The sequence below is a fragment of the Rhinichthys klamathensis genome, unplaced genomic scaffold, assembly GCF_029890125.1.
Source record: "Rhinichthys klamathensis goyatoka isolate OS25496 unplaced genomic scaffold, OSU_Roscu_1.1 h1tg000006l_1, whole genome shotgun sequence".
Lineage (NCBI taxonomy): Eukaryota > Metazoa > Chordata > Actinopteri > Cypriniformes > Leuciscidae > Rhinichthys > Rhinichthys klamathensis.
Window position 1 is genome coordinate 275904 of NW_026606559.1, and position 24134 is coordinate 300037.

The 24134-nt window shown below is 36.9% G+C and overlaps 2 protein-coding genes across 4 annotated transcripts; one reads left to right on the plus strand and one right to left on the minus strand.

The window, feature by feature from the left end:
- Positions 1–1457: 1457 nt before the first annotated feature.
- Positions 1458–9739, plus strand: sybu (syntabulin (syntaxin-interacting)). 3 transcript variants are annotated; one of them, XM_056256823.1, is made up of 7 exons: positions 1458–1537; positions 1780–1957; positions 2198–2401; positions 4418–4517; positions 4934–5083; positions 6830–6985; positions 7942–9739. In XM_056256823.1, exons 1-7 carry the CDS (start codon positions 1514–1516, stop codon positions 9095–9097), a joined length of 1968 nt encoding a protein of 655 aa, XP_056112798.1. In that variant the 5' UTR covers positions 1458–1513; the 3' UTR covers positions 9098–9739. The 3 variants fall into 3 exon arrangements, with proteins under 3 accessions (XP_056112798.1, XP_056112808.1, XP_056112817.1); XM_056256833.1 differs by having other exon boundaries at positions 6833–6985; XM_056256842.1 differs by lacking the exons at positions 1458–1537; positions 1780–1957; positions 2198–2401 and adding an exon at positions 3310–3625.
- A 3879-nt stretch (positions 9740–13618) lies between these two features.
- Positions 13619–23118, minus strand: ebag9 (estrogen receptor binding site associated antigen 9). Its single transcript, XM_056256856.1, has 7 exons — positions 22861–23118; positions 22310–22406; positions 21867–21942; positions 17818–17976; positions 16831–16938; positions 16547–16638; positions 13619–13891 (listed from the first exon to the last, which is right to left on the minus strand). Exons 2-7 carry the CDS (start codon positions 22390–22392, stop codon positions 13774–13776), a joined length of 636 nt encoding a protein of 211 aa, XP_056112831.1. The 5' UTR covers positions 22393–22406; positions 22861–23118; the 3' UTR covers positions 13619–13773.
- Between the last annotated feature and the right edge of the window lie 1016 nt (positions 23119–24134).

The window sequence follows — 24134 nt, forward strand, 5'->3', positions numbered from 1 at the left end:
TCTAGCTCCCATGGGTGGCAATTTGACAGTCAAAATATTTTGATAGCTAATTGAATAAGGCAAAAAAAATAATAATAATCGACACTAATGTTCAAAAGTTTTGGGGCTGGCAAGATTTATTAATGTTTTTGTAAGAAGTCTATTATGCTCACCAAGGCTGCATACATTTGTTTGATCAAAAAACGGTAATATTGTAAAGTTTTATTACAATTTAAAATAAGTATTTTCTATTTTAATTTATTTGAAAATGTAATTTATTCCTGTGATGGCAAAGCTGAATTTTCAGAGTCTTCAGTGTCACATGATCGTTCAGAAACCATTCTAATATGCTGATTTGCTGCTCAAGAAATATTTTGTATCAATAATCAAACAGTTGTGCTGCTCAGTATTTTTAGGAAACTGTGATACATGTATTTCAGGATTCTTTGATAAACAGAAAGTTCAAAAGAATAGCATTTTTTAAAATAGAAATAGTTTATATCATTATAAAAAAAGTATTAATTTCTTTCAGAAAAAAAATCTTACAGACTCCAAACATTTAAATTGGTAGTGTACATTTTCAAAACAGTTCACACAACCTATTTTTTCTTTAAATTAAGCATAAACGATTTTTAAAAAGTGGCTTAATACTTCATAATTTATAACAATGCAGTGACATAAGATACTCAAAATCAAGAAACATGTTTTCCATATCTGAAAGGAATGGGAAACCTACATAAAGGTTGTGCTTTGACTTCTTTTGTAATGAAACATGGCATCCGGATGCAAAATGGAAAGAGGCAAGAACGCAGCTTTTCGTGAAACCTAAGGGGTCAATTACGTCATCCGCACTGAAAGCAACTCTAACCCTTACATAACCAACATCAAAAAGATACTGAAGAACAAGTCACACATACACAACAGGAAATGGACCGATGACGTCATAGTCAATCAAGCGTGATACGTTATATTAAATGAGTCAGAAGCATGTTTTGGTCTGTTAGTTATGAGCAGATCTGGAGCACCCAAAGCAGTTAAATAAGTTAACCAGAAGGGTGGGGTTTTATCATCTCTCAAAAAACAGACAAGGATTAAATTGACTATATTACTTCCTTCTCAAAGTGCAAAGCCTTTTACATAACACTCGCTAAATTCACCGACCGTCAAATGAATCATGTTAAATAAGAGCACTGGATTAATTCAGAATAAGAGTTCCTGCAGTTTAAATTCCAAGCACTAGTGAAATTAATTTAGATTTAGTGGGTGGCTGATGGGGTCATTTGTCTTGTTTGGACATTTAGAATCATACTTCAATTTCAGACATATAAGCTTCATTCTATTTATAGAGCCATTCATGAATTGGGTTAAAACAGCCTGGCATCTTGTGGAATGACCTAATTTTGTGCACTGTTATCTTTCTTTTTCTGGTTTGCTTGTCATACCATCACTTCATGCTCAAATAACCCGTTTCCTTTTCTTTCTTTCTTTCTTTCTTTTTTACAGTTTTACTTGAAGTATTCCCTATTTAAGAAGAATGGGACCTTTGCAGATATATGAGGTGCTTTACTATCTTAACTTTAAATCATTTCCCTTACTTTCCTTTTCCTTCCCAAACCCATTTTCCTTACAGCGAGACAAGCATGCAAGACTTGCATTGCATACTGAAATAACTTTAAGGACGCAAGCATAATTCAGCTCAATATCAGCTTTAAAAAAGGTTAAATAACTCACCTGGGATGCCGGTTGCTTGTCTCTATGTAATCGTAGCACCACCAGTTATCAATATTCCATTTCCTGCAGGTGAAGGGAAAGGGAAGCATGCGCAGCCGTATCCCTCGATTTGTCCTCCACCCCTTGCGTACTAAAGCAAAGGAGTCATCGGTGTCCAACATGCCATTGTCAGAAGAGGAGAGCAAGGATTTTGACATTAGCTCCCAGCACTCGAAAAGAACCATCAGCCCAAACAGCCTGTCCTCTGGTAGGCCATGTGAGGTTGATAGGATCCTGATAGGATACTTGGGAATTTGATTCCAAGTATAATGTAGTATTAGATAAATAAATGAGCACTGAAATGTCATTATTTGCTGTATGATGGATTTTGTGTGTTGATGTCCTAGTGCAGTTGACCTTTCCGATAAGGAAAAGCACTATAGCATAACTTTTAAATGTGTGTTACATCATTGTGGAGCAGTATTTAAACATGGATCTGTCTTCTCAGATGATACTGGATGCCCAAGCAGTCAATGTGCATCACCAACCAAGACCCTCTCAGGCTCTGACAACAGTCCAATGGGTTCGCCCTCTCTGGGAGAGCGCACGGTCAAAGTGAAGAGAGTTCGGATGAACGTAGTGGCCGAGTGGAGCGAACCCACACAGAAGCACAAGAGAGAGAAGCAACAGCCTGCCTCCATCATGCATAAAGGTCATTTTACTTCTGCTATAGCTACTTTTTATATTCTAAAAGTTATCTATTCAAATAATAGTCATAATTATTATTAGGCTATATTTTATATAGTGCATTTCTGATGCTCATGGACACTTTACAATCAATCGGAATAAAAAAACATGATCTTTTGATAGATATGTGATTTACATGATTATAATATCAGGCCAAATAGTCATGCTTTGAGTGAATGTTTATAGAACCGCATGTTTTTCTGTATTCAGAAAAGTATGTCAAATTAGAATGATTAGGTTTAGAAAGCTAATGTTTGGTTAGTCACTAAAACAACCACGACTAGTTACAAGGAAAGTTTGTGCATGAAATCCTTATCAACCTCATCCACTGGGATGCAAGCACAAACATGTAAACACATGCAGTTCTATTTCCTAGCTCCCTGTTTCTTACTTTGAAAGTATGATGCGTAATTCATTTATTTAATGTGATGGTCACACCTGCCTGTTTAATCTATTTAGATGTTCTTGAGACTGGAGCTGCGTCCCAATGTGCATACTAGTATCCATCCTAAATAGTAAGTGACATTAGTAATTTTCAATACTATTTAGGGCATAGTATGCACATTGGGACGCAGCTTGGGTTCTTCTTCGTCTTCTTCTTCTTCTGTCGTTTAAATGGCGGTTGGCAAACCAACTTTAAGGTGCATTGTCCGCCACCTACTGGATTGGAGTATGGAGCACTACTTGATAGAATACACTTGATAAAAAAAAAAAAAAAATGTATATCTTTCTTACCAGTTCTGTGTCATTTATAAAAATGTGAAAACTTTTTTGTGTATTGTATAATTTGTTCCTTCTAATAATTCCTTAAGTGTATAATTTCTTACACCCCTATCCTATAAAGACTGAATTTTGAGACTGGGTTTCTCTCATGTCTTTACTTTGAAGGCATAAATAATTGGAGGCAACACAATCCAGGAAGCAGCAGGTGCCATTAGCTTGATTACCCTGTCTCATTGAGGCCACTGATTGGTTGGCTTGTAGATGGCCAATCAGTGCAATTAAAAGTAGATGGCTCCTCCCACTGCTTGTGAGAATCCACAGCATTTGAGCTTGATTTGTATTGAGCAACTGCACAATTTTGTGATTGTTAGTGAGTTATCACATTTGTTCGGTTATTTAGTTGGTAGCACATTTAAAAAAGTACACTTTATCATGGTTTTGTCAAAAGGAAAGAGATGCTTCTCAGGTGTGTATGTATATTTTTGGGGGAAACTTTAGAAAAAATGAAGATCTTGAATTATCTTACCCCCAGTATCCTTGGCACACGATCTGTCACATGATCTCTCCTTGTCTTTCAGTCACCTCTTTTAGAATGAAATGCTTAAATAGATTTATTTATTTATTTTTCTTCCCCAAATATACTGCATTATCTGAAACATGTCTTGATCTGATATAAGGATGTCTAATATAGTTCAGAGAGTTATCTCTTCGCATTCCTACTTCATCTCAATGGAAGTTCCAGGAAGTACGTACTCAATGTTAGATCTCTTTGCAGGACACAGGGAAAAAATATAAGAATATTTCATGCTTTTAAGAACCCTTGCACTGGTAAAACCTAAAATATATATATTTTTGAAATTAATATGTTGCTTGCAAGATGGAATACATTACTTTTGAATGGCTGTCAAAGAAGAAACGGTGGTCTAAGTGCTAATGCTAACTATGTTTGCAGCTAAGGTGATATTCAAGAGAAATCAAATGTGAAAGAACTTTCCCAGCTATAGTTCTTCCATGATGGAAGCAGACAGTGTTTGTCGTGTGTAACCCTATATCCTCTGACAAGCCTCTAGCCTCTGGCTACTGGAAATACAATTGGAAATGTGCTTGGGTTGTGCATTTGCTAGGTTTGAAGTCTATACTTCCACACTGTCTTTTTTGGATGTCATTGAATGGAAAAAGTTGTACTGATGTTAAAGTTTTTTTTTTTTTTTTTTTAGAGGAAACTTTAAACTTTTGATCTCCATTTTTTGCACTGTAGTCAGTGAGACAGATTTCAGCTCATCTAGCAGCACTGGAAGCTACAAGACACGTGAAACTCTGCCCAGCAACTCCACAGGGAAGATCTCATCTTCTCGCAGGTATGGTTTATGCTTTATTTTATGCACTGTATCTGTAGCCTAATACAAGATGGCTGATATTCGGGGGGGGGGGGGTTTCTGTACGATTTGATATTTCATCCAAGTCGTCTTACAATTTTGCATGTTGCCTCAAACAAAACAAAACTTTTTTAAAAATAAAATCGTGTGCATTAAACAATGATTTATCATTGTTGTCACATGATCTCATTACATGCATGTTAAATTCAGCAAATGGTGTACATATGGCGAACAAGTTCAAGTTAAGCATGATGCACATTTTGGCAAATGTACAGTAGTAAGTTCCATGCATTCTGATAGAATGTGTTGCATGGTTGTTTTTTATTCCAAAGATAGCCTACATGTCTTTCCCATAATGACACAGTCCTGTCCTGTTTGCTTGCTCTTATCTCCCTCAGTCGTGAGCCTCACATCAGGAGCCTGCCTGTGTTTAAGCCCGTGGGAAGCCCCACCGCCTCTCGCGACGCAGAGCTTTATGCCCCATACAGGATGCCCCTCAAAGCCCCTTCTGTCACCAACAGCAGTACCAACTCCAGCTCTACCAGAAGGTATGAACCAGGGGCAGAAACCAACAAACAGACAGAAAGGAGGCTGAGGGCTCAGGCACCATACAGATAGTGTGTTATCGTGTCCCCAAACTCTTCACAGAATAAAGGATTAGATTGGTCACGGTTTGGCTCTGCGAGGCTTTGTGGGGATTTTGACAAAATTGTCTGCTCTCATTTTGCCCATGCAGACAGCAAAGCTGTTGACTGGCTGATGGGAGTAAAGTGTTTTTCAGTGCCAAGTGTTTGTAGAGAGGGTGAGGGGGGCATTAATATTTAATGTGTGCGCAGTCAGGGAGTGTCGTTTTGCTTGTTAATAGCATGATGAGGTGTTTCTGGATTTTTAACTTTCCTTTTTATGGGATGGAGGGTAAAAAAAAAAAAAACAGTGGGTATTCCTGCTGACATGGTGGAAAGGAGTGATTCTGGGTCATTCTGGTATATACAGCTTCCATTTATTTGTTTTTTTATAACCCACACTCCCCATTTTGATTCTTTTTTTATCCAAGCACAGAATGTGTGTGCTCTGTAATGCCTGCCTGGGCTTTTTCAGAGTCCTTGTTTGTTCTTCTATTGTTCCATCTCTGGCACAGATGCAAATTTGACTTCAAAGCAACTTAGCAGGTTGCTAGGAGATTGTGCCTCTAGTCAGATAACAGGGCCATTACTTTGATTCTTTCTTTCTTTCTTTCTTTCTTTCTTTCTTTCTTTCTTTCTTTCTTTCTTTCTTTCTTTCTTTCTTTCTTTCTTTCTTTCTTTCTTTCTTTCAAGATCAAATGGCGACAGTACTAAAATTGTTTATCATATAATACATGTCCTTAATTTTATATATATGTGCTGTAAGTATATATATATATATGCTGTATTTTATATCGGTATATTGCTGTACGTTTTTACAGCAAAATATTAAATAAAATTATTAAATTATGTAAATTTAAACTTATATTATATATACATTTAATAATTTTATTTAATATTTTGCTGTCTAATGCATGATTGTTTAGGTTTTTTTCCCCTCTCTCTATTGACCATGGGGTGCGTTTCCCAAAAGCATCGTTAGCCAACTATGGTCGCAAGTTCCTTCGTAATCAGCATAGATCAACGAGTCTGTGTTTCCCGAAACCATAGTTCCAACGAACATTCGCAAACAGCATCGCAAAGTTATGTGGTTGGAACGACAGCTCTCGACCTGTGAAGCACAGTTTCTTGTTTGCATTATGTGTGGACTGCCATGTCCGTAATTCATGGCAAGAATCTGGCATTAATTCGATCTCAAACTGATTCATTAAAAGAAGTTATTACTCCACCACCTGTGTGACATAATTAACCAACGCGGTTGAACTACAAATTTGCGACAATACGGTTTCGGGAAACAGTCGTAACTAGCTAGTTGATATCTTCAACGATGCACCGTACTATGGTAGTTAAGCAGCGAGTTGCGTCGTTGTATAAGAAACTCACCCCTGAACAGTACTGCAGTCCATTTTTGTGTCACGACCCACATGTTGAGAACCACTGACGTAAACTAAATTTAATTGACAAAATAAAGTTAGTTGTGATGACTTGTGTAATGTATGCTCTATGAAGTTTTTCATATTAGAAAAGCTTGAACATTTTAGATTTTGCATTGGAAACAGGAACTGATTACAGACACAACAGGCCATGTAGCATTACTTAAGCTCTTGTTGTAGCTTTCATATTACCATGCTGCATCACATTTTAAAAAGGTAAACCTGTTTTTACTTTCAGAAGAACTACTCCTGTGCGCTACCATTCCTGCGGAGACAATCATGGCATCAAGCCTCCCAATCCAGAGCAGTACCTTACCCCTCTACAGCAGAAAGAGGTATCCATACGACACCTCAAGACCAAGCTCAGAGACTCACAGAACACAGTTTCTGACCGGTAAGACTCTGCTTTGACATACATGGGCTAATATGTCACTGTGTTCAAATTGATGGGATTAGTTAGGGGACTCCCTTAAAGGCTCACTGAAGTGCCTTGGAACGCGCAGCTTTGTATGATGCGTTGACGTAATTTCCACTGAAACAGGAAGCTGATATTGAATGGCTCCTCCCCCTTTTCAAATGGCCAATAGCGTTTAGTTTACCTCACAGACTGCAAATCGTACTTGACAGCACCATGGAAGCGATGATACGTTGGATTTGATAGTAGAGGTGTGAATAAATTCATTTCATTCTCGTATCATTTCACGGAATAAAACTCGAGCGTTTGAGCAACCGAACACACATCTCCAACCCATATTGCTCCGTGATGTGTCAACGGTCGCTTTGGCCAGGTAGTATATTTATAGCATAGGGAGTGGGACGCTTCAGATTCTAGAGAGCATTTGATTGGACGGAAGATGTGATGAGAAGCTGAAGTACGCGGTGATGTCATAAAATCCGTGATCCATTTTAGCGGAAGTGAGAGACTGTAAGTTTTGAATGCTTACATCTCCTAAATGCACATTTTGTCTTTGTTTTGGAACACACCAGCTTATTCATAACTTTAAGGCTAACATATTCATACTAAAAGTTAAAAAAAAACTCTTACATTTTGTTTCTTTAAGAACAAATTTTCCATTGGAAATCTGTTAAAATGCCCAGTTTTCATTATTGTATGATTGTTCATACACATTCATCACTATACTAATCCCTGTTTTTACCTCCGAACAGTTAGATATTCAGCTAATGTTAGTTAGTAGTCACTGCATGATTATGTTCTAGTAAAACTACAAGAAAAGGCAGCATTGAGGTCAAGTTATTCAACTAAAACTGAAACGAATGAGATTTTTAATTGCAATTCCCTCAAGAGCTCTGACACAATTCAAACACTGATATCACATTGATGGGTTACAGGGAGACTGAGATTGAGGAGCTGAAGTCCCAACTGGGGCGTATGCGGGAGGACTGGATAGAGGAGGAATGTCACCGTGTGGAAGCTCAGCTTGCTCTTAAAGAAGCACGCAAAGAGATCAAGCAGCTGCGCCAAGTGGTGGAAACTATGAAGAACAGCCTTGTGGAGAAGGACAAGGGCATCCAGAAGTACTTCATCGACATAAACATCCAAAACAGGAAGCTGGAGTCCTTACTCCACAACATGGAGTTAGCGCAGAATGGCTGCTACTTACAGGATGAGCTGACGTTAGACTTTATCTGTGAGTCTTCAGAAATATCTACCGCTGGCAAGTTGGAGATGGATCTACATGGCGAGGAACAAGCGGTGGAGGAGATGGCTGATAGTGAGCTGTTGGCCAATGACGAGATGGCCAACAGAGCAGAGATTCTGGAGCAGGTTCTCATGTCCACTGCTGTCGATTCAAGCCAGGACGGTGGCACCAAGATCATTTCCCAACCAGGACTGTCCACCTTGGAGACGAGTGTCTCGGAAAAGAGCACCGAGGAGCATATCTCAAGCGACCCCTTTGGTCCAGAAGATAAAGGTGTCCAGACGGATGAGATCTACACCGCTGATCTCCAAGCTCTCCTTTTCCAACTGCTAAAGCTCCAGGGTGGCGGCTTCTCTGGCCTCCTTATTCCTTCTCCCCACCAATCCCAGGAATTACCTTCAGAACAGGTTCCCAAAAAGTTTGAGGACTTGCTTGAAGCACAAAACCCCATTAAGGAGGAAAAGTCTCCTGAAGCACAAGACAAAGAAGTCAAAGATGTTGGCCTCATTTGCACCAACATTTCCCAAAATGCTCCTAGTGATTCCGGTCTGTGTGTTTCTGAGCCCGGAATGAGTCCCGAGTTCATGGAGGAGCTGAATTTCGACCTGAAGAATTCAAAGAATACCTCTAGCATGGCAGTGGTGGGGAAAAGCCACTGGAGCAACAACTTCTTGGTGGATCTGGTTGCTGTGGCGGCACCCGTGCTGCCTACCGTGGCGTGGCTCTACTCGCAGCACGGTTTGGTCGGAGGGGCTCCAGTGTACAACATTGTAGCTTTGATTCGAGGCTGTTGCATTGTGGGATTGCACTCACTCCGCCATGTCTCTCACGGGCCAGACACTTAGTAGCCCTCACCCACATCTACAACAAGAGCACTTAAACTTTATCTTCAAGTAAAAATTGTGTTTTTGCACACGTGATTATACGCATACACTTATTTTCCGTTTAGTTGTGACATTCCTACTTTGCACTGTGTATTTTTGCCAGCTGAGGCACAAAGGTTGAATTTATGGGGATATAAAGGGACTTGATTTGTCTTTTCTTTTTGTTATTTATTGCCCTTATGTTTGTGTGTATACATATATAAATATTTTTGCAGAATCTGATCATGTTGGTGGTTATGTTGCTCAAGTCTTGTTCTTTGCTGACTGCTATTCCCTGCTTTTTATAAGAGTCATTTGCAGTGACAATAGGGGTTGACTGTCAGTTGACCGTCGTTTTTGTTGTAGTTAAAATGTCACTTGTGTTCCAAAAGAACTAAAACCTTCTGCCAAAGCTTAAATGTGTTCAACCTTTTGTGTTAAGTGAAACCGTATTTCTCTCCATGGAGTTCGAGCTTTTCACATGTTGCTCTGTAAACTGACATTTCCTGAAAGGCAGCATTTGCCAGCGAACACTTGTTATGTGCCTGAGCTATGTGCAATATTTTTGTTTATATCAGATGTATATCATTATATTTATTATTAAAGCATGGAAAACCCCTTCAAGTTTGGCCTTTTATTGTGTGGTAAATTGGTCTTATGTCTAAACTTGCCAGTATCTAGCCCCACAATAGGTTCCCACAGAAAGATCTACAAAATTTAATGACTGTCATTTATAAAACCACTACACATCCCCCAACCATTTGCATGTTAGCTTGTTATAAATGTTTGCATAATTTGATCATGCTTTCAGCTACCAATAAGAGTTGTAGTATTGTTGTAAGAAGTAAAATTCTGCAGATTTTTTAAAATCGGTGCATAAAATACAAAAAACAGTTGGTAGATTATCTGGGCCTGTTTTTCAGGTGCATCTCATATCTATACATTTTTAAATAAATATAATACAAATCTCCATAACCCAAGAATGAAGAGAAAAAGGTTTAATGCCCAGCAAAGTGAGTTAAAGTGAGTCTTAATCTCCAGGATTAGCTTTAATCCTAGATTAACGCAGTTTAATTCTTTGCTGTTCACAAGATTTAAGTTTCTTTAGAAAGCTAGTTGTTTATAAAGCAACATTTTAACAAACCAAAATATAGTTTTTGTTATGTCTATGCCATACCTACAGTAGCATTTCCAACATTGTGTTTCATAGCATTACATATTTTTATATTAATCAAATAATTTTGCCAACTAATGTCACAGCTATAGCATTTTGTGTATACACACACATACAAAATATTTTTACACTTTTTAAACAAGTAATAAGTAATAGTTTACGTTTCATGCCTCATGTCTCCTATTTCATTTTATAATGGATTTTAATATTTAGATCAAATTAGTTTGAAAAGCAAAACTATAAATATAAAAATGAATCCAAATAAAACATAAATATGGTTAAGAAGTTTTTAAGACAGTTGTACCTCAGTCTAACCTCAGATGGATAATTAATTGTACAATTTTTCAAATAATTATTATTTTGATTGCTTGATATTTTAGTAATTGTTTTATTTTATTTTTTATTGTTCACTTTTATTTATCTATGTTTGTATATGTCTATTGCTTTGGCAATATTGTGCTATTGTACACATTCATGCCAATAAAGCTACTTTGAATTTGTACTATGACCTTTATATAACAAAACGTAAAATAATAATTATAAAATAATAAAAAGAAAATTGACATAAAGTGCCCTCACTTGACGAAACAACCATAAAGAGGTTATAAACTGTCATTTGTTTTAAGATAAATCCTGTAGGCAGCGACAGACCTGCCCAAGACCCAAACACACACACACACACGTCTGGTTCACTATCTTTGAGGGGACTCTCTATAGACGTAATCATTTTTATACTGTACAAACTGTATATTCTATCCCCTTACACTAACCCTACCCCTAATCCTACCCATCACAGAAAAGATTTTAACATTTAAAAAAAAAAACCTCATTCTGTATGATTTATAACCTTGTTTCCTCATGGGGGAATACCTCAATTTAGTCCACATGAGTCTGTGTGCATTCAGGTAAGTCCCCAACTGGATAGAAAAACACAACAAACACTGTACAAACTGTATATTATATCCTCTTAACCCTAAACCTACCCATCACAGAAAACTTTCTGCATTTTTACATTTTCAAAAAAGATAATTCTTAATGATTTACATGCTGTTTTGGGGATATAAAGGGAAGACAAAAACAATGTCCCCACAACAAGGTCAAAATTTACTGGTATTACTAAACTTGTGGTGACATTTGGTCCCCATAATCTAGAGAATACAAGGACACACACAAATATAATACAAATGTAGAATATGTACACTGTTTTTACTCAAAGTGAAGTTTCCGCTATATACAGTATTAAATGCAGTGTGAAGTTTGTGTTTTAAGAAAAATTATTGTTTTAGTGAACTCGAATAAAATAAGTTCAGAGTACTCATACCTATTGTTTATACTAAACTTAAATGAATTGAGGCAATCGGTTTCCTCAAATGAAATGAGTTAGCATAACTTGTTGGGTTTTACAGTGTATACATTGTGTGTAATATGTATAATATAAAATGTATGGAGTATAGGAACCTAAGCACTTCTACATTCAGAAGCTGAGATGTGGAAGGGCTGCCTGAAGAACACACAGTAAACCTGTTACCAGATGGGACTTGACTGTTGCATAACATGAAGCCCCACATGCATGAAGTGTCAAGACTGAGCAAATGCTTGCTGTTATGTACTCTTAGCTTATTATAGATTTTGGATATGTGACTAAGAAATGAGGAAATCCAATGCATGTATTGAAAAAGATAACAGTGTTAATAAGCTTTTGTTGTGGCGTTTTACACTCTCTCTCAATGCATTTTTAGAGCATAAAATCTTCAAACAGTGTTTATATACATTTTATTTAATGAGCATGATCCAGAAGTCTTGATTACAAAGACAAAGTCGTGGGAAACCCAAGACAAATGTGATGAAGATGCGCATGGCTGCAGAAGACAGCATGTAATGTATAATTCAGTCATAGTTTATTTTCCTCTCTCCGTGTAAGTGGGTCAGGCTGTGGGAGGATTGGTCGACCGGGGGCGTTGCTGAGGCAGATGGGATTATGACATCACTTTCTCAGAGCTGGAATATTCCACCCATCCGGACAATGCGTCTGACCTTGAATATCATAAATGATGACAGCTTCATGATGCTGTTTACAGTTTAACAGTCTGCGTACAAACAGACCAAATAAAGTCTTCTATTACTGATTATGTAAAAAAAACCAAGACATCATCTTTACCACAGCACAATGAGAATGTTTCGTCGTTGTTGTTTTTTATGAAGAAATGAGAGAAGATTCGGAAACCCTTCGAATACCATTAAACCACTGAACAGACATCCAAATGTTTATTAAAGCTAAGGCTGGACAGTGCAAAATTGTAAAAACAACTTAAAAAGGCATGAGCAAGCATGAGGGGGAAGCATAAATGATAAAAATTTTTTTTGATTTTATTCAGTTTTTCATTGTTTATCTGTACCTGTGGCTCTCATGGCTTCACGTTCCTTAATAATCATAGAATGCAGAGGTTAATTTCAGCTCACCATCATCATCATTGTGTCAAAAAACATGATCAATTTATATATTTTTAAGAGATGGGAAATTCTTTAATAGTTAAAGACACAAAGTTGTTCCCATGGTGAAATTCCCTTAAAATGTTTATCTGTGAATGTTTATCTCAGCTAATGCTCTTCTCAGTAACAGTGTCTTACTTAAGATAAAAGATGGTTTGGTTGCCAATTTGGATATTTAAAAATTTCAGCGTTTCCATGACGACCAACCCACATCCTCTTAAAAGCGCTCTCATCGAGTCTTAGTACATACTGTACATTTTTGCTCTCCATTCTCACTGACAATTATTAACTCTATACACAGATTACCCAAATCATTTTTTTGTCTTTATAAAAATCAAGATCGAAATATAAGGTCTTGAAGGATTATTCACAATTAAGAGCACGATAATCAGGTAAACTGACTGGTAAAGATTAGATAGCCAGCTAAATAGAATGTGGAGAGCAGAAACTCAAGGTTGCATAAAATTGTTGATTTTTTTTTTTTTTTTTTTTAAATACTGAGATCACCGATTTCTGGTGAGGTCCAGTGTTTAAAGCAGTTACAAGACTTTGATGAAGAAAAACAGGTGGGAAAAAAAGCATAAAAAAAAAAAAGCATTAAATAAAAAACAGCAGCAAAATGTAAAAAAACCCCAAAAAGAACGGAATTCCTTATCTAAAATTATTCTGGGAAAAAATCGTTCAAGTGTTATAAATACTGACAGAAAAGAAACTATTTTTTTCTTTCATCGAGCGCACAATAAGAACAGTCATAACTGAAAGGAAAGGGTTTTTTGTGCTGATTTCTGTCCAATGCAACAACAACAACAACAAAAAACCACAAAGGGACATGTACACACACAAAAAAAAAAATCTCCCAAGACGGCTGATGGACTAAAAAAAATATCCCAAAGTGTTGAAGACAGCAGTGTAGAGGGCAGGATAAAACAAGGTCAAATGCAATATGAACAGTTGTTTGGCTGTTGTTTTGAGTGTCCAGTGCGCTGTATTAATGTTATGAAAGTTTGACAGCGATCTTCTGCTCTTTTTTCATCATTCTCTGTGCCTCTTTCTCAATTTTCTTCCTCTGTTGCTCCATGGACCGTCTCTCTCTCTCAGCCAACTTCTGCTGCCTGAGTTCAGGATAGACAGAGACAGAACATTGTTAACTGACATGTTCATTTCAGTGAAATTAAGGGGAAAAAACTCTCAACAATCATGACCTTTCAAATATGATGTGATACATGATTTATCAAAGTAACGCTTAATCAAGGACTGGCACAATGCAGTGCAGATTGAATTCATCTGTGCTTGTACAATGACACCTAGTGGACAAAAACAAGCAGAAAGCCACCAGATTCTCCCTCAGAGTGAATTATGTGTAATTGCCAGGCACACACATAATCTGCTCAGCTGATTTCTAAAGAACTGAAACTTCTGACTAGACATGTGCAATATACAGTAATAAAACCCCAACACGCATGAGCAAAATGGCGGAACGAGTGAAGGAGACGCGCTGAATGAAAACGCACGTTCACTCTCGGACAGCAGATGGCGCTTAAAGGGATACTCCACTTTTTTTGGAAATAGGCTCATTTTACAACTCCCCCAGAGGTAAACTGTTGAGTTTTACCGTTTTTGAATCCATTCAGCCGATCTCCGGTTCTGGCGGTACCACTTTTAGCATAGCTTAGCATACATCATTGAAGTGGACAAGACCATTAGCATTTCTCAAAAAAAAAAAGACCAAAGTGTTTCGATATTTTTCCTATTTAAAACTTGACTCTTCTGTAGTTACATCGTGCACTAAGACCGACGAAAAATGTAAAGTTGCGATTTTCTAGGCTGATATGGCTAGGAACTATACTCTCATTCCTGCGTAGTAATCAAGAAACTTTACTGCCGTACCATGAGTGCAGCAGGCGCAGGCACTTAGTCCCGGTCACGTTGGAAGTTACCGAGCTGGGGACTATTTTCAGGCGCTGCGTCATATCATTACGCCTGCTGCACTCATGGTACGGCAGTAAAGTTTCTCTTTGGTCATTTTTTTTTGAGAAATGCTAATGGTCTTGTCCACTTCAATGATGTATGCTAAGCTATGCTAAAAGTGGTACCGCCAGAAGCGGAGATCGGCTGAATGGATTCAAAAACGGTAAAACTCAACAGTTTAACTCTGGCGAAGTTGTAAAATAAGCCTATTTCCAAAAAAAAGTGGAGTATCCCTTTAAGGATCAGCAGAAAGCAGCCGTAAACAAAGCCACTGCTCTGAACAATATTTAAATGTTTTAAACAGCCATTCAGATTTTTGTATTCACAATGGTGTTAGCACAGCACCAAATACTTAAATATGTAATAGTTAAAGACTTAATAGCAGTTTATTTTCAAACTTAAACATTATTTTACATTTTAACCCTTGACTAAAACATGCCCTAGATATTGATTGAAAATATTCTGCTTCTCATTGTTTATTCACTAGTTAAAGCAACACCAAGTAACTTTTCCTCTGCGGTCGGCCTGCAGGTTGGAAGCGGAATTGTCCGTTACCGCTGTCGTAAATAATTTAGCCTACCGCAGCCTACTGTCGCACGCACGCTCGCTGTTTATCCAGCGCCGGCTTTGGAATGAACGATGTCCACAGACGAGGTAGAGTATGTTGCATGATTTCATGAAAGTATGATGTATTGCGACATCAGAAACGAAGAAAAACAAAATAATGACTATTGTAACGCTTGACGTAAAGCAAGTCAAATTTGTAGTTTTCTTATGTCTCATTAGAACTACAGAAACGCGACCCGATCTGGCAATCTTACATAGCGTGGTTATAGCAGATATAGGACCGCAAAGCGGAGGCATAAGTGCCTTTCACCGGTACGACTTAATAAACCACTGAAACGATTTTGGAAATATTATTTTAAGGTAAAAAAATCTTACTTAGTGTTGCTTTAACATGAACTAACGATGAACAACACTTCTAAAGCATTATTTAATCTTAGTTCACGCTAATTTCAACATTTCCTAATAATTCAAATGTAAAAGTTGTATCTGTTAATATTATTTAATGGACTTGAGCTAACATGAACCAAAAATGAACAGTTGTATTTTTATTAACTAACATTAACAAAGAATAATAATTTCTGTAACAAATGTAGCTATTGCTCAGTTAGTTAATGTTTAATACATTAACTAACGTTAACTAATGGGACCTAATTGTTACCAATTGTTCTTTTTAGTTCTTTTGCACTTTAATTTATTTCATATATATTTTTTAGTGTATCGTTTTATTGTATTTAAATGTTCAGTTATTTTTGTTATAAGAAAAGGTAGTTAACCTGTTACTTAGGAGGTTAAACATTGATTCAAACATTGTACCCTGAAAGAGGTGCCATGTATCAGCATGACAATTCACCAATACACACAGCAAGACTTGTGACAGAATGGTTTGATGACCATGAAAGTGAAGTTGAACATCTCCCATGGCCTGCACAGTCACCAGATCTAAATATTTTTGAGCCACCACTGTTTTGGAGGAGTCAGAAAACGTTTTCCTCCACCAGCATCAAGTATTGACCTGGCCTCTGTTCTGGAAGAGGAATGGCTCAAAATCCCTCTGGCCACTGTGCAGGACTTATATATGTCATTCCAAATTGATGCTATATAGGCTCCAAAAGAAGGCCCTACACCATACTAATAAATGACTGGGGTCTAAAACCAGGTGTTTCAGTTTCATTGTCCAACCCCTGTATATAAAATTGGGGAACACCTCATTGTCTGCTGGTAATGTACCTTACCTTAGCACTTCTTCTGCATCCCAGGATGCCTCTGCCTCATCCTCCCAGGCATTGGTGTTCCCCTGCCAGGTGTCCATGTCCCCCAGCTCTGCCTGCAGCCCACAGACAGTGTTTGTGAATGTTGTACAATTTGGTCCAACAAATAAAATGTGATGTGCGTTGATGGAGTTGGTTGCAGTCAGATAAAGAATTATTCTCCATAAATTCTCTCTTTATGCTCATTTAGAGTGTTAACTGGTCTCACAATAGCCGTGTGATTAACATTGTTACTTTGTATTACTCACAGAGGGCTGGATGAAGGACATGTCCTGAGTGGCGGCTAGTCGGCTGGAGAAACCCGAGGAGCTGTCTGGCATAGAGAAATTCAGAGGTTCCCTTTTCTTCAAGACAATCTGGAAAAAGAGCACAAAAATGTATATATACTGCATTATCAATAATACAGAATAATACAGTATAGACAAATTTTGGGGTGTGTAAGATTTTTTTGAAAGAAATATTGTGTGTTCACTAAGGCGGCATTTATCTGATTATTACAGAAAAATAACTGTTTTCTACTTTAATTATTAATAACTGTATTAATTAATTAAAGTAATACTACTTTAAATCAGCATGAAGTTTTAACATCTACTCTCGTGTAATGGAAATCAAAAATGTAATTTATTCCTGTGATGGCAACGTTTAATTTGTAGCATCATTTCTCCAGTCTTCGGTGTCACATGATCCTTCAGAAATCATTCTAATATGCCGTTTTGGTGCTCAAGAAACATTTCTTATTATTATCAATGTTGAAAACAGTTGTGCTGTTTTTGTGGAAACCATGACACATTCCTCTGGAATCCATGATGAATAGAAAGTTCAAAAGAACCGCATTTATTTGAAATTGAAATCTTCTGTAATACTATAAAAGTATTTTATTTTATTTTTTAAATATTTCGAACGGTAGTGTATATAATGTATTACACAAAAATAAATGTGATTGAGAAGGTCAGCACTACCACTGCACCAGGGCTACAACATTTGCCCTGCTTTTCATCACTGTTAGTCACAAGATTTTCTTGAATTTCTTCCATTAAACTATAAAAGTATCTTTATTTCAACAGGTTTTGATTTCCACTTGCCCTAACTAATAAAAAAACAAATGTATGTTGATCCTTATTGTTTTAGAGGGAAAGCAAGAGAAAGACATTTCCTAGGACAGAAAAGAAAACGTATGACCATGGAATGGCAACAGATGTAGCAGGAAATGAAGCAGGCCCAAATATTGAACCTACTTTTTGTGTTTTCCTGATAGTGGGAGTCATGTCTTTGAAATAGTCCGGCTCTTCCTCTTCAGCTTCATTCTGTGGAGGTGGAACTATCCCGTTACCACCTTCAATTTTGATACTCGTGGGAGCTTCCTCATCCCATGAGCTCCACTCCTCAATCTCCGGCTATTTTAATCATACAACAAACAAATTAAGTTAAGTGACATGTGAAGGCCAAGAATGGTAACCCATACTTGGAATTTGTCCTCTGCATTTAACCCATCCAAGTGCACACACATTAGGAGTAGTGAGTAGTGAACAGACACACTGAAAACCATGGACACACAACAACAAGAGCAGTGGGCAGACATTTTGCTGTGGTGTCCGGGGAGTGATTGGGGGTTAGGTGTCTTGCTCAGTCATTTCCTGCCGGTATTGAGAATCGAACCCACAACTGGTTACCAGTCAGACTCTCTAACCATTCGGCCACAACTGCTCCCAAATATTCACTTATTTAAAGGAGAACTCCGTTTTTTTTTTATTTAAACAAAGTCCTCCCACCTGGACACTGTTTACCTTTTCCGGCTACAACGGAGTTCCCACGGGACTTCACCGCGAGACTACAGCTTGCCGTCTAAAACACTATTTAGGTGAATTTAAACAATGGCTAAGTTGCTAAACGCATCTTGTTCACATGTAAGGCCCCTGTTCATGTTGGACAGACATTTTAATTGCATTTTGTGTCTGTTAAGAGGTACAAAGACACTCTTTTTGTTTATGCCCCCATAACTGCCGTTTTAGCTGAGTGGGAGCTCTGGGCATTTGCGGGAACAGCTCCGTGTTGCAAGCACCGATCCGGTTCGTTTTTTTTTCTATAGAGAGTACTCACAAAGGTGTAACGATCGAGATTAACTTAAAAATTGCCTCCTTTAATCAAGCAGAAGTCAATACTAGTAAACAGTCATCTTTACAGTTTTATTGAATTCATTTTTTTAAATGTATGCTGACAAATAATCAGTAGAAATAAAAAAAATGCAAGTAAGTCAGTCAAGTATGTGACTTCACATCATCACTGCCCATTTGATTATTATACACTTACACACTATGTACTTATGCACTGACTCAAGCATGTAGTGTATGAATTTTATAAGGTTATTTTGTCATTCAACATCAGAGTCTGATAGCCCCTCCCCCATCGCTAAGTAATTAAAGCTGCGACAGTTGAGTACATGAAGTTGCCATCATTACACACTTATTTTTTCAGTTAATTAAGTGGATAATGCAGGTATTTAAAGCGCACTTTTTCTACTTGGAATTTCAGCGTGAACACACTACTCACACTATTTATACTACAAAATAAAATAAACATAAACGAAATAAACTAACATAAAATACTGCACAAGTACGTGTAATATAAATATATTAGAGCTGCACGATTCTGGATAAATAAAGAATCACAATTTTTTTGTTTAAAATAGTTTAAAATAGAGATCACAACTCTCACTCCCACGGTTCTGAATAGACAACTAAACAAAATAACCTGTAATTTACGAGAGGTTCTGAGAAAAAGTTAATTCCTACAGTCTTTTTTAATTGGGTTGAATGAGTGATTCAATGACTCACTCATAAACACTTCACTTGTTTCATTGTTGTATGAATCAGCGTTTTTGAATGAATCTCTTAAATGAATGTATCAATGCCAATACATTTTTTAACAGTCACTTGTCTCCACATACTGGTGTAACAATTAGAGGTCGACCGATTAATCGGTCGGACGATTAATCGGCCGATTTTTCGCATCGGCCAATATCGAAGTAGCCTATATCAAGCCCATTATTAGGCAGGCGCATCTGTGGGCAGCCTAGTGTTGTCGTGGAACACGTGTTTGACGCGCGCTGCCGCTTGAGTCATTTTCCAGCCGAGTGAGCAGACCTCATACAGTGCCTAAGGCAGGAGCTAACTAAGTGCTTTGGAGAAAACGATAAGGATTCAATTCTTATAACTCCTATATATTTAATTAAAAACTTTTGATATGTTACTGCCAACTTCGAGAAAAAACCTGAATAAGCGACATGACATTCGGCTACTTTGGATCGTAGTTGAAGTTGCATTATCACAGTAGAAGAGTTGCGATCATGTCACAATAAGTAAGCAATAATTTTGCAATTACAGAGTGAATCTGAGACTTTTATTTGTTCTGTTTGCGTGGCTTATATTTGAGAGGGTTGTCACTCAATGCAGAGAAATAAGTAACGTAATAAAAAAAGAGACCAACGCACTATAGGCTAGTGACAGACTGGCTTTGCTTTGCTAGCGGGTAGCTATCTACCGCACCGAATATCAACACGGATTTCTGTGCTTCAGTTCGGTGCTACTGTTATGCCAGTGCTTCTCTTGGATGCTCAGAAAACGGATCATACTGTTAGTTAGTAGCTGGATTAAACATGGTTAAAATGCTGGCCAAACAGTGTAAAGTGTGACTGTATTTCACTGTAGACTAAAAGGTCCAACAGCGGGATGCCGTTGTCTGAAGAACAACAGACGGACGGTGCGTTGTGGGAATTTAAAGTTTTTGTAAAATATCATTTTCCCATCTGGTGGTTGTTTTTGTCGTTCAACAGCAATTTACTAGTGAAATACGTTATTGTTATAAGTTAAATTAAATAAAATATAATAAACCTTATATATAAAAAAATATTAAATAATTAAAAGGTTTTTTTTCCCCTTTTTGTGATAATTAGGTTATGTTCATTTGGCTTTGTCCGTCAACAAACAAAACAAACAAACCAAAAATACAGCCCATGTTTCAGGACAGTTTTTGGGAAGAGGATAGAAATGTTTTTAGCCTTGTATTACTTGCAATGCACTGACATTATACATTTTTAATTTAAGTGTACAAGTGCAGATTGTTCATTGTTCAAGTGTTCAATAAATGTTTTTGAGAAATTTTGTCTATGTTAAGTAATTATTATTTCTGTTACATTTGATCTTTCAAATAGAGGTTAAAAACAAGCACATATCGGCCAAAATAAATCGGCAGCATTAATCGGCCGACCCGGATTTCAAAAGATCGGCATCGGCCTGAAAAAAACCATATCGGTCGACCTCTAGTAACAATGTAATGATACAATGTTTCTTTGAAGTGTCAAGTCACTTTCAAAAGGTGATTTACTCTATTTTGATCGCTACCGTAGACATCATTAGCTGCGTTTACATGGACCCTTATAATCGGATTGACGGCTCAGCGTAATGACGTGTGGAACGAGCTGTTTTTCCTGTTGAATAAAGTGTCATCTAAATGAGTGTCCCGTCATTCTAAAATTCTCATATGCTCATCGTCTCCAAATCATGACCAGAGAAGGATAAATATTAAGTCTGCTGTTTAAAACAAATAAATAACCAATATAGGAGAATAGTTATGCGCGAACAGCGAGTATATTCGTGCAGTGTGTGCATGACAAAAAATCAATTCCGATTTGAATCTTCTTGTGACATATAAACGCGCAAATCAACCCGATTACTTTATTTATTGTTCATGTAAACACCGTGTTCGGATTCATCAATCGGATTGATTTCTTTTCGATTGAACCAAAAGGTGTCCATGTAAACCTAGCTATTGTTTATATCCGAACTATAAACTTTTATCTTGTCTACTTGTGTGATAATATGAATTGCTGTAACACAGAAATAATGATACTGTGTGGTTGAAAAGACTGTTTATGAAGCTGTTTCATAATTTTACATTGACAACTCCTCTCTCTGGCTCAGAATGCAGATTTTAATGTTCCGCTGTGATCGCTGTCATTTAGGAATATTACATGGGTGTTTGAATCGAGATCGCAATCTTTTAACGATAAATTTTGCAGCTCTAAAAATAAACAAGCATATTTTTTTTTATGTTTTTGGAAAAAGTATGCTCACCATGGCATCTATTCGAGTAAAAACAGTAAAAGTAACTTGATGGATAGAAAGTTTTTTTGTAACAATGTAAAAGTCTTCACTGTCACGATTGATCAATTTAATGTCGCTTTGCCATACTGTAAATTACGTTTTTTACAACCTATTTTTTCTCTGACCTGCTTTGGTGAAGAATAATCAACTGTGGTCGGGAGGGTGATCTGATCCCCACTCAGTTTGCGTGACCTTCCAGTCCTACATTAACAAAAGACAACAGTCAAAACACAGTGTAGCAGAGGAAACTCATTACAGAAGTGATGCTGTGGTAAGAGACACACTCTAGATGCTCGCTCATATAGATGCCCTAAGGCTTCAGATTGACAATCTACAAGATAAATCTGCAAACAATTCAACGAAATAAATTAAGGATACACTTTTTTTAAGGTGTCCGTGTTACAGTGTAATTAATTATATATTTAAGTAGTGAGTAATAATTTCTATAGGATTAGGGTACGGTTTAGGGTTAGTTGCATGTAATTTTGCACAATCTATAGTAATTACTATAGTAACTAAATGTAACAAGGACACCATAAAATAAAGTGTTACCGAAATTTATACCCACCTGCAAATCAGTCTTTTCAAGAATGAAAGGATATATGCCAAGCAGGTGCATATTTTAAAAAGTCGAAACTGTGTAATGGCCATGTTATGAGTGATATCTGAAGAGAAAAAGAGAGCACAGAGGGAAAGGGTGATGTATTAATTCATCATTTCAAAGTAGAAACATATCACGTTTAAAAATAAAAAAAAGAACACAAACAACATTAGCAATCCAGACATATGGATTATATGATGGTACTGAAAGAATCCATGTCCAAGTCCTTGGACACATGTTATTTGCAGGATTTGCAAATATTCTGTTCTGAGGTTTAAAAACTAATATGATCCATGCATTATATCATACAATTTTGTTTCACCGATTTTGGCATATTGACCTTAACCAGCAACAATCAAGGAATCAAGTGAACTGCAATAGCAATTGCTAATGTTAGCTATAGCCAGCTAACTGAACAACTATGTTGCCTAACGAGGTTACTTCGCTTTAGTTTACATTCACAGGTCTTGTATGGGTAAATTAATTATAAAATGGTGCAGATCCATCTAGTTACTCACCCGTCAGGTCAATTAAAGAGAGTTGATATAGGTAGAACCATAGCACGGGGCTAGCAGTCTGATGCAAATACAACACTTGATCTGTGCAGATGGCACGAACAGGGAGATTAGTGTGTTTTGGCAAAGAAAGAGTTTAGGAGAGCAGAACCATCATGAATAGCGGCTGTCAAGACGGTCAATCTCATCCATATTACTCTGATGCAGGCAGCCATCGTCTCTTCATTGTACCACCCCACGTCACACCAACAGGGAACTGGTCTGGTGTCCGCGCCGTGGGTTGCCAGGTTGGTCGTATAAAATAATCGCCATGGGTTAAAACCTGGTTAAAACCACAATGGTTAAACCTTGTAATATTTTTTTTTGTGTCAGCAAAAGACAAAAATACACAATTTGTACTGGAAATTTTGTTTTTGCACAAGAAAGAAATACACACCTGTTCTTCATACTGGTTCTGTATTTGTGCCACATATAGACCATTGATTTAAACGCAAAAATAATTAACCAGGGTTCTTTTGTACGAATACTTAGTCATGTTGTTCTTGCAGAGAGACTGCAATATTAAATAAAATTACAATTTCAAATGAAATAATCTGTACGGTTTTGTCAAAATATATAATTTTGTTTAACAACGTGGTTTAGAATGCAACCTGGCAACCCGCATGTTAGGCTCTTTTGCGCAAATTTTAAGGGACGCTTTAAATTTTTAGCCATAAGAGTCCTAACCTGGCCCTAGCCAGATGAATTTCGCTCCGCCTAGCTAGCTAGAAGCTAGCTAGAAGCTAGGCGGAGCGAAATTCATCTGGCTAGGGCCAGGTTATAAGAGTCCATGCTTGAAAATGAACTTTTTTCTTTCTTAAAAAAAAATAAAATAAATATATATATATATATATATATATATATATATATATATATATATATATATATATATATATATATATATATATATATATATATATATATATATATATATATATGTATTAAAATACAAAACAAATCGAAATATCATTAATCAAATCTATCTATCTATCTATCTATCTATCTATCTATCTATCTATCTATCTATCTATCTATCTATCTATCTATCTATCTATCTATCTATCTATCTATATGTCTATTTGTCTATCTATATATCGCACAATTATTAGCATCAGTTCTAAATTAGCGATTAAATTGAACTAAATTGATTTATTTATGTTATAAATATATTTTGTTATATTTTAGATATGTACACACAATCAAACGATGTTTTTCATGACACTATTGCTCTGTTTGGG

Bases quoted from the DNA above. Each gene is read 5' to 3' on its own strand.
- sybu (XM_056256823.1), top strand. From the start codon at position 1,514: ATGGGACCTTTGCAGATATATGAG. The intron at 1,538-1,779 runs GTGCTTTACTAT...CATTTCCTGCAG, and splicing joins GACCTTTGCAGATATATGAG to GTGAAGGGAAAGGGAAGCAT. The intron at 2,402-4,417 runs GTCATTTTACTT...TTTGCACTGTAG, and splicing joins TGCCTCCATCATGCATAAAG to TCAGTGAGACAGATTTCAGC.
- ebag9 (XM_056256856.1), bottom strand. From the start codon at position 22,392: ATGGCCATTACACAGTTTCGACTTTTTAAAATATGCACCTGCTTGGCA. The intron at 21,943-22,309 runs GTGGGTATAAAT...TTGTTAATGTAG, and splicing joins TTGAAAAGACTGATTTGCAG to GACTGGAAGGTCACGCAAAC. The intron at 16,639-16,830 runs GTGAGTAATACA...TGTGGGCTGCAG, and splicing joins TGTCCTTCATCCAGCCCTCT to GCAGAGCTGGGGGACATGGA.